This window comes from Tyto alba, unplaced genomic scaffold (genome assembly GCF_018691265.1).
Source record: "Tyto alba isolate M040663 unplaced genomic scaffold, T.alba_DEE_v4.0 Super-Scaffold_26, whole genome shotgun sequence".
Lineage (NCBI taxonomy): Eukaryota > Metazoa > Chordata > Aves > Strigiformes > Tytonidae > Tyto > Tyto alba.
In genome coordinates this window covers 293,573-305,373 of record NW_024881300.1, presented here as the reverse complement: position 1 = coordinate 305,373, position 11,801 = coordinate 293,573, and the positions used below count along the sequence as shown (strand labels likewise).

At 45.3% G+C, this 11,801-nt stretch overlaps 1 protein-coding gene across 1 annotated transcript; it reads left to right on the top strand.

Moving 5' to 3' along the window:
- Positions 1-2,726: 2,726 nt before the first annotated feature.
- On the top strand, positions 2,727-4,709 carry LOC122153880 (poly(A) polymerase gamma-like). Its single transcript, XM_042797409.1, has 4 exons — positions 2,727-2,871; positions 3,534-3,615; positions 3,699-3,809; positions 3,997-4,709. The coding sequence occupies exons 1-4, from the start codon at positions 2,788-2,790 to the stop codon at positions 4,119-4,121; spliced, it is 402 nt and encodes a 133-aa protein (XP_042653343.1). The 5' UTR covers positions 2,727-2,787; the 3' UTR covers positions 4,122-4,709.
- Positions 4,710-11,801: the final 7,092 nt, after the last annotated feature.

Genomic DNA, 11,801 nt, shown 5'->3' with positions numbered 1-11,801 from the left:
AGATTTCTATTTTTTTACAGTGTGTAGTTCTTGTCTGAAACTTTCTTGTGGCAGATGCTCTTAAGTGCAGTTTTTCCTGGCCAAAAAAAAAAGAAAAAATCTCTCCATGGCCTTTTAAAAAGAATAGGGAACAGAGGATGCCATCTTTGCCTGCTGGGCAACCTGAATGTAACACTTGCCATCCAGAGTGTTGATTTTTCTGGGGAAAAAACACAACCTGCTAGTCCCTCTCCTGGCCTCATCGGGGAAATAGGGGGCATTCTCGCTATTTTTTCAGAAAATATGAAAGTCATAAAGTAAGGGTTCTAGTTAGACCTGTTGATACCAGAGACGTGAACAATTCTGTCCATATACAAAGGATACAAGGAACAGGCTCCTTTGTGTGCACTTTGTAGACAAGATCAGCAGGTCTGCGTGCCGAGCAGCAGCCCAAACCGTGAGCTGTGACCATCAGTGGGTAAAGTGAGTTAAGGTCTGTACTTCAAAACAACCACCCGAGACCCTTCCCCAATTCAGTACACTTGCACAGAGGTAGTTTCACAGGCATTAGATTTTAGAATTTATATTAGAAATTAGAGGAATGAAATTATATAAATGCTAGAAATTATATGATTGTTTATTTAGAATTTCTATGAATGTTTATTTTTTTTCTGTATATGATGAGTGTGCTTTTGTGCCTGGGTGTGCGTGTTAGGAGGAAAGATCGCCCATGCACCCCGCTCTGTAAGAAAAGCGTTGGATTTTTAAACTCTCATTTGGCTTGGGGAGTTTTCTTGGTTACGATTTCCAGGAATATCCCCGCTCCTCCCAGCTCCCCTGGATTTTCTGAGCTGAGCTGATCCGTCATTTCCATCCTACAAATCCATGTGCTCTAATGAACTTCCCCCCCAGTGCCGCTCAGCACAGAGGTGAACTGCCCGGCGTGCCCCGAGCGGCGACACGGGGCGTAAAATCACACGGGGAAGGGAGGTGACACCCCCACATTGCACGAGGACCCTGCACACGCACCCCTGTCGCACGCGGCTCCTTGCACGCCCGCCCCCTTCGCACCGGGCACCGTACGCGTGGGCGCATCCCGGGGCCGGGACTACAACTCCCAGCATGCCCCGGGAGGGCGGCCGGGGGATCTGCGCGCTGATTGGCTGAGGAGGGGGCGGGGCTGGGGCGCACAATGGGGCCCACTCTCTGTGGGCACAGGAGGAGTAGCGGTAAGGTGGGGGGGCTGCGGGGCCCAGGAGTGGGGCTGGGGGGGGCTCCGTGCTTTGGGGGGGCTGTGAGCAGCTGGGGCGGGGGCTGGGGGGGCTGTGGCCCGGGAGCGGGGGGTGGGCCCCGGGGGTGCCAGGGAGTGGGGCTGGGGAAAGGCTCGGAGCCCCTCGGGGGGCCGAGGAGTGGGGCGGGGGGGGCTGGGGGGACTGGCGGGGAGGGCTGGGAGCCACCGGCAAGGCCTGGGGGAGCCCCGAACCGGGGGGGCTGCGAGCCGGGGGGTCCCGGCCCTTTCCCTGCCCGCCCCAGGCCCCAGCCCGGGGTCCCGGCCGAAGCCCCTCGAGGAGCTGATTTGGCCGCCCCGAGGGACGGCTGGGGGGGCAGCCCCGAGCTGCTCGGCTGGGGCCTCGTTCTTGGGGCAAGAGGCAGCGGGGGCCTGCGCAGCGCTGGGAGTTGGCGCTGAAAATCCCAGCTCGGGGGGGTCGGGGCTGCTTCCCCGCGCCCGGGGCGGCTCCTGCTCCCCAATTGCAGCCAGGAGCCCTGCCAGCTCCCCCGGGCTGCTTGGGGCTGTGCTCTTCTTCAAACTTCGGTTTCATAAGTCAGGCTAGTGGATTCTTATTTGAACAGTTTTTGGTTGCTGTGATGACAGCAACGGGCTTCAAAAATGGACCTCAGCAATTCAGTAGCCCCAGACCTTCCCCTTTGTGCCTTTAATTAAGGAATAATTTGAAAACTGATGGAAACTAATGGGTGTTTGGGCAGTGCAGAGTCTTTCTTTGCATGGGGGAACAGATTTTGGTTTTCTTGGCTTAGTTACTGTCCATGGAGGCAAGAAAGGAGAAACCAAGCAGCAGTGATGTCTTTTCTTTAGATTTAAGACATGCATAAAAACACCTAACTAAAAGAAGCCAGTGTTAAATTGTCTTGTTTAATGTTAGGAGGAAGCTGATGGGAATATCCTTAAATCAAAGCTGATACAAAACAGAAATGTCCTAAGCGTCTGCTGTGTGTAGTATCATCCTTAGTGGATTTCAGACCCTTTCATTTCCTGGTGATCAGCTCTAGCTGTCTAGAGCAACGCAGATAAGTTTTATTAACATGGTGGCTACTTGATTCTTTTCTTATATCCACAAATGTTTTTTAAAAAAGTATTTGGATTTCAAAGTTAGGTCAAGTTATCTAAAAATCGTAAGCAGGACTTTTTTTTTTTTTTTTTTTTTCTCTCATTTGCATTAATGCTGGGTAAAGGCAGAAGTTGATTTGGAAACCTGTAAGCTGAAGGGTGTTTTCCAGTGAGGGGTATGTTTTTTTGTTTTGTTTTGGTTTTTTTTCCCTTTTGTGAAGTCTTCAGTATTTTATTTTCTCCCTCAGTATTTCTAGGCTGCAGAAGCAGCCTCACAGGCACTATGGAATCACTTCTCCCATTAGCTGGGCTCCTCCTAAGGATGTGGATTGCATCCATACTCAGAAGCCAGTTGCAGCAACGAAGCCATTTTTGGTATTTGAAGGGGAGGAAGAACTGAATCACCAGTATAACAAGGCTAAAATTTGTTAACCTCTTGGGTTTTTCAGGGCAAACTTAACATGAGTTTCCTTTACAAGCTGGTGGTTCTTGTTAAGCTGAATAACTTGTTCCAAGAATGGATCGCAGAATTTGGTGAGAGCAAGGTAAGGGTTTTTTATATGTTATTACCAAAACAGCTGAAGCCTTTTTATTTCTCTTAAAGGCCATACTACTGGGATTTATGCTGAAGTCGAACTTTTAACTTTCTCCTTAAGTATTGAGTAGAGCTGTAGCAACTGCCATTGAAATAAGGTATAAAAGATACTACAGTTCACAATCTTGAAGTCTTTGGGGCACTGAATAAATGTGTGAAGTGGCTCTGTGGGTTGACTTCTGTCAGCTAACAAAGCTGAAACAACGTATTGTGGGGTGAGCTAGTTGGGAAATGGGCACTAATCTCGCCCCAAACAGCCTGCAGCACCCAGTGTGGTTTGAAATCATGACACTAGACTTGCCTTTTGCAGAGATTGTGTTCCTTTATGTGCATCTGCTGTGGGGAAGGCTAATAATAGTCCTTAATTTATGTAAATTAATGAAAGGGCTGCTACATTACTCATCTCTTTTTTTTTTTTTTTTTTAGTTACAAGCTCTCATTTCAGAAAAACAGTAGCAGTCTATTAGACTAAGAACTCAGTATGGGCGTGAGAAGACACTGTTCATGGAGGCTGTTGTAGCCTTTCTAAAAGGCCTGTATGCTACCTAAACTTGCACATAGGTCAATGTGTATCTTATACTATAAAGTAAACGCTTTCTCTTCTACCCACAGAATCTTCCCCCTTCAGCAGCAGCAAATGTTGGTGTCAAAATATTTACCTTTGGTTCTTACAGGCTTGGAGTACACACTCAAGGTAGAACTTTCATTGTCTGCTCATAGTTCTGATGTTTGAAAGTGACTTCCAACAATAACAGAAGAAATGGAATCTCTTTGCAGGTGCTGACATAGATGTAGTTTGTGTTGCTCTTAGACATGTAGAAAGATTGGATTTTTTTCAGTTGTTCTTTGAAAAACTGAAACATCAGGAGGAAATAAAAAAACCTAACGGTGAGTAAGTGCTCTCCTTGATAATTGTGCAACTTGTACAGTAAGAATGTTCATGTTAAAGACTCATAATGGTAGTGGATGTCTTACAAGCCAAAATTTAAAAATAAATTGTTTCTGAGGGCCTTCTAAAATGCTATCTTATGCAGCATGCAAATGCTGAAGTCGAGCTTTTGGTTCCTTTCCCCAGTGGCTGTACATCACGTAAGAATCTTTGTGGTCCGCTTCTCCCCTGCCCTTGGTTTGAGAATGAGTCGGCTGTATCAAAAAGCAAGGCTGTCCCTGGGAGCCCTGCTTTCATCTCCGGTGCAGTAAGGGGCCTGGACATGCACGCCGGGGGAGGAGGGGGCAGCCTGAAAACTCAGGAAGTTGGCGGTGATGTGGAAAGGCTCCTGTCAGTCCCTTGGCCGTGCTGTTCCTCTGGATAGACTTTAGGAGCTCTCGTTCATCCTCCTCTGGCCACGTTCCTCTCTGGCTCCTCAGCCTGAGCCTTTGCGGCCGGGATGCACACTGTCAGCTTTCCAGAAAGTTCACAGGGGCTGTGCTGGGAACGTACAGAACTGCTGTGTAAAATGCCCCTCGGGTGCATGCATGGCATACCTCACACGTAAAACTGAGCTCCTGGGAAGTGTTTCTCAGCCTGGGCTTCCTCACGCAGACGGTTTGAAAGACTTCATGTGCATAGCTACGGAGCCTTTGTTTAGGTGACTGTCACCTGAAAACAGACTCTCAGCGGGCCGTGGCACAGTTCTAACAAGTGCTCTACAAAACTGAAGACTGTGCCAGAAGGCAGCTGACAGCATCTCGGGCATGGTAGAAAATAAAAATAGAGAAGACTAGTGCACGCTGTGAAATGTGGACAGAATTTGTTAGATTTTTCTGGATGTTAACCAGCAGTAAGATAGCTACAGAAATCTCTTCCTTTTCTTCCTCACTGCCAAGGTAAGTACCTTACAGCCACTGATCCTGGTGGCTCACTGTGTGCTGTTTGTTCCTTACAATCCATGATCAGCCTCAGAATCTCTTGGCTAAATAGCTTCTCGATGCCAGTATTAATACAGTATTAGTGGTATACTGCTTGCAGCTTACTACCAATTTTTTTGGTTCGGAAGCAACTCAGTCTTTATGCTGAATAGTTTAGCAGTGTAAATTCTATATTTTATCATAGTTTAGGAAAAAGATTAAAGTAGCAAGAAATGTTTTCTTACACAGTGATCCTCTCCTTTACAGGCAGTTGAAGATACGTTGTACTAGTTGTCAAGTTTGAGTTTGATGGCATTGAGGTAAGAATTTTGCTTTTTTTCTTTAAGTCAGAAGGTTTTTATCTTGCTCTGGAATAGGATAACCTTTCCAGGGACTCGTGACCTTGCTATATTACAAGGTTATTGGTACCTTACAGTGTATTTAGGAAACTAATCAAACAGCCTGACCACAACCTATCTCAGGAGAAGGCACTGCAGTGAAATGGCAGCCGATAGGAAAATAACCCCCTAGGAAGCCTGGCGGGCACGGGAACATCAGGGACACCTCTTGCTAAGCCTGTGCTGCAGGCCAGGGTAGCCCAGTGGAACAGCAGTTATGTCACAGGGATTGTGCAGCGTGGGAGTAGAGGCAGTGTCCTTGCCAACCCGTCTGAGCTCTGACAAACCAGCTTTCTGCAGGGGGACGGGGATAGTGTAGCTCACCGTATGGATCATGTGAGCAGACTAAATGTTTTGTTGCAAATCAAAAATGAAGTGGTCGTGAGACAAACTGGAAGATGAAAAGTGAAAGCCCCCATTTGACTCCTGCCCAGGTTTGTCAGCTGCAGGAATCCTTGTATCTTGACTGCATCTTACCCCGTGAGCGCAGACCTGCACGCTGTAGTACCTCAGCACGTTACTGCTCGGTGTCACTGTTGCCAAGACGTTCAGTGACCTTTTTGTGGCCTCTCTCTGGTACAGACGTTCACAGAATAATTTTCTTGCCTCAGACTGTGCTGTAGACCAGATGCTTCAGCATCAAAAGGGCTTACTGCAGAAAGAAAATGCTCTCTCCTTTGCTGAAGAGTAGTTGGGGTGACTGAACTTGCATCTTAAATCTCTGATTTATGTTCCCTTGTAATGGAAATTGGAAGTTTAGAGTAATCTTTTCACCATAAAAAAACCCCTTCCTTTCCCTAGCTTAAAAAGGGGGGATACAGTGAAGGTTTTGTAAATAAAATATGGAACTTCTAGCAATTCTCTTGAGTTTTCTGGCAAGTAAATCTCTCAGGACATGTATCTGTAGTCACATAGTTCTAAATACAAATGTTAACCTCTCCGTAGACTTGACTAGCTTTTTTTCCCACTGTTGTGCTGTTTGCAAACAGTGCAGCGTTCTCATATCTCACCGTTGGCACTTTTTTCCCCTCTTAAGATGGATCTCATGGTTGCCGGACTGTCTCTGCAAACTGTTTCTGATAATCTTGATCTCAGAGGTGACTCGTGTCTGAGAAGCCTGGATACGAGATGTATGTGGAGCTGAAATGGTAAGCACGTTTGCACGTCTTTAAAAAGAAAGTGTTACTGAACTTGGTGTAGAGTGCACATGGCACAACCCATCGGTTTCTGTGCAAGTTGCAGAAGCTGATCTCCTGTATACCTGAGATCTGAGGAGGTGGCAGTTGGGCTGAAATTGAGATGTTTCAAGGAGCTGGTGTGTTTAGATAGACCTATATCTCATGTTTCTTTGATCAGGCTGTGTGCATTGTTCCAGTTCACCATACAAACTGCTTCAGACGAATAGGTAGAGCATTTGATAGAGAAGAATGTGTAGTAGTTCATAAAAACCATAAAGATATTTAAAATACCCGAAGCCTAACTTGCTCACTGTTTAACACAGACTGGTTTAATTGTTTCTGGCTGTTGAAAGAAACTTAGCTTTCAGAATCCTCTTGAAAGGCTTTATTAAAAATTGTAGTCTGTAAACTATGAAAAAGCTGCTGAGGGCACCAGTTACCTGGAGTGATACTGAATGTTATATATAATCTGTAATTTTTAAGGAAATACAAAGCAAGTCATCCAAACTTGTTTTCATAGACTTGAACGAGGAACTGTGAGCTATTGATCCAGGATAGCATAAAACTGACTTGTGCCTGTTACTAGGAACTGCTGCACTTCAAATTTTTCTTAGAGGCTGCAGAGTTACTGATGAAACACTGCATCTAGAGCCAAATGAAGAGAACTTCCAGCTCACTCTCCGTGCAATTAAACTGTGGGCAAAATGTGAGTAAGGGGATTGTTTGTGATCTTTAAACTTTTCAGAGGCACCTGATGCTGAAGAAACAAGAGCATTAGAAGTACTTCACCCTCGGATAGCTGTGCGAATGAGAGTTTTCAAACTAGAACCTGTTTTTTTAGTTTAGATTCACGGTCTGTCCGTGGGGTGGATTTGGTGTATTTTTTAATGGGGGTAGAGTGGGGTGAAGAGGGGAGTGCCTACAAGAGAAGGTGCTGCATTGCTTATCAGGAACCTGACTAGAGGTGATAAAAAAGCCAAGTTAAGTATAAAAACTTGATACGTAAGGAATAAGAAAATACTGTTTGTGCATGTGGCTAGAGCAAGTGCTAGAAGAATGGTAGGATTTTTCTTAGGGGAAGTTGGAGTGAAGCAGTAGCTGTAGCAGTGTAGGCAAATTTCAGAGTAGCAGAATTTTGGGAAGAGGTGTGGTAATGATTCTTCTGCTCATCACTGCTAATGACTGACAATTTTGGCCTCATTTAATTGCAAAAATAACTGACTTGGAGACTGAAGTGACTGAGTCTTCTACAGATTGTGAAGTTGGTGCTGTAAATTTGAAGGAAGGTCCTTGGGTATTGAAGGACTACAGGCTAACGACATGTACCCATTCTAGGACATGGCATTTAGTCCAACGTGCTGGGATTTCTTGGTGGGGTTTCCTGGGCAGTGCCAGTAGCAAGAACAGGTCAACACTATCCAAATACTTGGGCTTCTGCTCTTGTGATCAAGTTCTTCTTGTTTTTTTTTTTTTTTGTTTTTTTTTTTTTGTTTTTTTTTTTTTGTTTTTTTTTGTTTTGTTTTGTTTTGTTTGTTTGTTTGTTTGTTTTTTTTCAAAATGGTAAGAGCTAGCATTTATTTTAATTTCCATAAAGAAGTAACTCTGCTAGAGGTAGTTCTTTACATAAGATTTCCATCGGCAACGGTCAATCCTACCCTGAATTACATGGCAGAGTTCTAAGTGGACGGTTAGTTACTGGCTTTTCTTATACAGGGCATGGCTAAATCCTTTATTGCTGAAACAACCTGAAGAGAGCAATTCTTAATTTACCAATATGGGACACTGGGTGTGTGAACGTTGAATTCAGAAGCCTTTAAACGTTCTTCTAACCTAAACTGATGCTAAGCACAATTGTTTTAACATCCTAGGGGAACCCATGAAACAGATAGCGTGTAATGCCAATCCTCCCCCCGGCCAGGCCTCAGCAGAACTCTGCAGGCAAGGTATCAGTCTCAATGCGAGCAGTAGTGGTAGAGGAGTTCAAACGTGGTAAAGTTCTTCCCGTGCTTATTAACTGATTAAGAAGTGTAATTCTTGCTAGATGAAACCACATCATCTGAATCGGTACCTCAGCGCAATTCACAAGTGAAGCGCTCCTGTCAGCATAGCACTTTCTGCCATCAAAATACTTGGTCAGCAGCAGTTCAGTCCTTCAGGCAAGAGGACATCAGGGCAATTAAAATATGAAAAGGGAACATGTATCCTGAAAGACAATGCCTGAAGAGGCGGTTAATTTGAAGGAAGGAGAGGTTGGAAGAGATCTCCAGGCCCATCATACACTTACTGAACTCCATAGGAAGCAGTAAGAGGCTGGCTGGTTGCTTTCTACTTTTCTTTGTTTCCAGGGAGGGTGTTGCAGAACCCAAATCATCCAAGCACTAGGAGTTTTCTTCCAGTTTTCAGCTTAAATTTACTCAGGGCCAGGCCATACACATTTTTTCTGGTGTCCACACCTTCAAGCTTAGTAACTGTTCCCCCTAAAGGATACTTTCCTCTTCTGCATTTAAAGGAGTCACCCCACTCTTCTTCCACTTGCTTTTCTAGCCTAAGCATTACTAAACATAGTACAACACTCTATGAAAGGGGAAAAGAATGCAGAGAATCAGCATTTTGCTTTTTGACTAGAAAATGAAAATCTCTAACAGCAGATAAGTCTGAAGTAAAAATCAATCAAATCCGTTCCCCAGATGGGGTGTGGGTTATGATATACCACATATCTGGACTCGACTCTTGAATGAAATCATGCACTAAGGTTGTTCTGCAGAGGTTTAACTAGAGTCTTGGCAACTTCATTTGGGACATGAAAGGTGTTGGCACTAGAGTACCATGGGCAGTAAAGAAGACTGCTCTTGCAGTTCGATTCCAACGCTGCATCCTCAAACAGAACGGGGCTGCTACGTTGGAGGAGCACTGATGGAAATCTCACCCGCCATCCCGAATGACGCTCTGGAGTTTCTTCATCGTCGCTTTCCTTGGGCTTGGTAAATCTTTTGCAGAGTCTGAAGCAAACGCCCACAGCTTTTCCCTGTTTGTAACAGTGGATGTCTGGATTTTCACAGCCTTGTTTGTGGTGGGGCACCACTGGATTTGCCTTCAAAATGCGTCCTTGTACGAGAAGAGAAGAGGAAAATTACCAGTCATGGTGTTATACTATCCACAGGGCAATAGAGTGCACTGCTTGTAGGAGGCTTTAATACAGTAAATAGTCTTTAAATGCCTTGATTTTTTAAGTTTAATCACATGCTTAGAGTCTGACTGCTAACAGAATCTAACAAAAAGAAATAGGAAGATAGGTGGAGCTGTATTTGAAAAAGTGGGGTTTCTCTTTCCTCTCTGGAGGGTTTATTGCCCAGAGCAGGCTGACAGTCTCATCCTGCCAACTGCTCCCCGGTGCTTGTACACTCACTCTGGGAAACAAAGACAGCTGTTCAAGTTCTTCTGCAGGTACAATCTTTGTTTACTTTCTTGTTTGAATGAAATGAAAACATACCTTTAGCAGTAAGTGCAGCATGATGCTCTTTACCTTGCACTCATTTTTCTCTAATAGATGTGTATTTTAGAAAATCTGAGTGCATTCTGTCCCAAGCCAGGCACTGAAAATAAACCACTACCAGTATCACCTCATTTTCAGTAACTTCTGATACATTATCCCAGCGTTCCTTCCAAAATGTACCATGCTGCACGGCTGCATAAAATAAATTGGAACCACTTAACACTTTCCTTGGCCTGTAGCACACAGCACACATCTCAGGTGTTGGCTGTGTTCTTGGTAGGAGGCAGCGAAACGGAGGAAGCCAGGCTGCACACAGCAGGGCCGGGGGAATAGGGCTGGATCCTACACAGTTTGGGGAGGAGGGGGAACGGTGGGAACCTATTTGATTCTCAAAATCCAGGAGCGATGTTTCCCCAATACCTTGCTGCCCAGGCCAAACCAACATGTTTGAACACTGGGAGCAACAAAGAGAGCCCATTTCAGTATTTGAAACGTGTTGCTACGCAACAGACTAGATCTGAAGGTCAGTAGGATGGAAAAAACAGAAATGAAAGATGTAAACAGGAGGCAATAAGTTGGGGGCTTGCATACAGGATGGCAGCATTGCCTCTTGGCAGTGCTCCCCCTTCACAAACTGAAGAGAATTTGTCATTATTCAGTGCGTCACCCTGATCCCGGCTGGACCGAGACCACCGAGAGTGTGCTCGGCGTCACCTCCTTGGTGAAGCAGTTCCCCGGGCACTGGTGACTCGAAGCTTTGCTCTGCCTTGCTAGGCTTCCCCTTTTTAACTTAATAAAGACCATTAAACCATTACAGCCCACCTTTCCTTCCTGATACCGGCATGCCTGCACCCACAGAGCGTTCGTTCTCCACTAGACGGGCTGAAACTCCTACAGCTCTCTCTGGTAAGAGGCATCACTGAAGAATCTGTTTTCAGTGGCTCATGTCTTGCTGAGGTTCAGCCTGAAGTGCTCGTTCTCTTCTGCAGTGTGCTGAGCCCACCCCATTGACTTCATTTTTCGTGTTCACAGAGGCAGGTGACAGCTGCTCAGCCTTGAGTGAGACCAGCAGCTAATTTAGCGAGGTCTTGCATTCAGCATTTTCAACAAGGTGCGAGTGCATTTCCCAAAGGGAGTTCTGTCTTACCCCACCCTTGTTCAGCACGGGATAGAGGTGCTATGTAACGCACATGACTGCTGTTCCTGAGAGCACCTTGGCTGGATTTGCTTGAATTGCGTATTATGTCACTGCAGCCTTAAAACCAGGGTTAGCAAGAATGTCCCAATCCCCAGCCACAAGCTTTACAGAAATACTGATAACTGATAGAAATGAACAACATCTGGGCAGCGAGTCACGTCTTTTAAATCCTCACTTTCTCTCTTTCTTTGTTGCTTTATTTTGTTTTTTTTTTTTTTTTTCTTTTAGTCACTTTAAGACTTGAATTACATCCAAGCCAGTTTCTCATCTGCTGTGTCATTCTTGTGTGCTGCTATATAACAGAAGGGATAGGAAATGAATTAAAGATATTCTTAAAGACAAACTCATGGAATTCAACTTGTTTAGCCTTGTCCTTTTTGCACAGCAGAACCAAGGCCTGCTTTGGAGCATCCACATGGACACCTGCGCCAGTGGAAGCCGTGGGGGCTGCTCCTCTTGAAGGAGGGGCAGGAGGACCCCTGGTAGCACCTGCCTGAGCTGTACGGCTGTTGAAGCAGGGACTCCTTTCTCCTCTGGAGTTTAGTGCAAAGGGGATTGTGGGTGCAGCATGTGTATGATTTCCTCCAAGTTAGGTTTTATGTCAGCTTGGATAATAATCCATAAAGAAGTCAATTAAATGCTTTCTCCTGCCAGTGTCCACCAAGACTGCTAGAGAATCAAGAAGAAGCTCTTCCCTTCAACGCCCACCCACCACCCCACTCCTGAAAAAATACTCATTCACTGTTCACCCTTAATCCTTTGTTC

Coding starts and splice junctions, on each gene's coding strand:
- LOC122153880 (XM_042797409.1), top strand. CDS start 2,788: ATGAGTTTCCTTTACAAGCTGGTGGTTCTTGTTAAGCTGAATAACTTG. Junction 3,616..3,698: donor GCTTGGAGTACACACTCAAG/GTAGAACTTTCA, acceptor ATCTCTTTGCAG/GTGCTGACATAGATGTAGTT. Junction 3,810..3,996: donor GGAAATAAAAAAACCTAACG/GTGAGTAAGTGC, acceptor TCCTTTCCCCAG/TGGCTGTACATCACGTAAGA.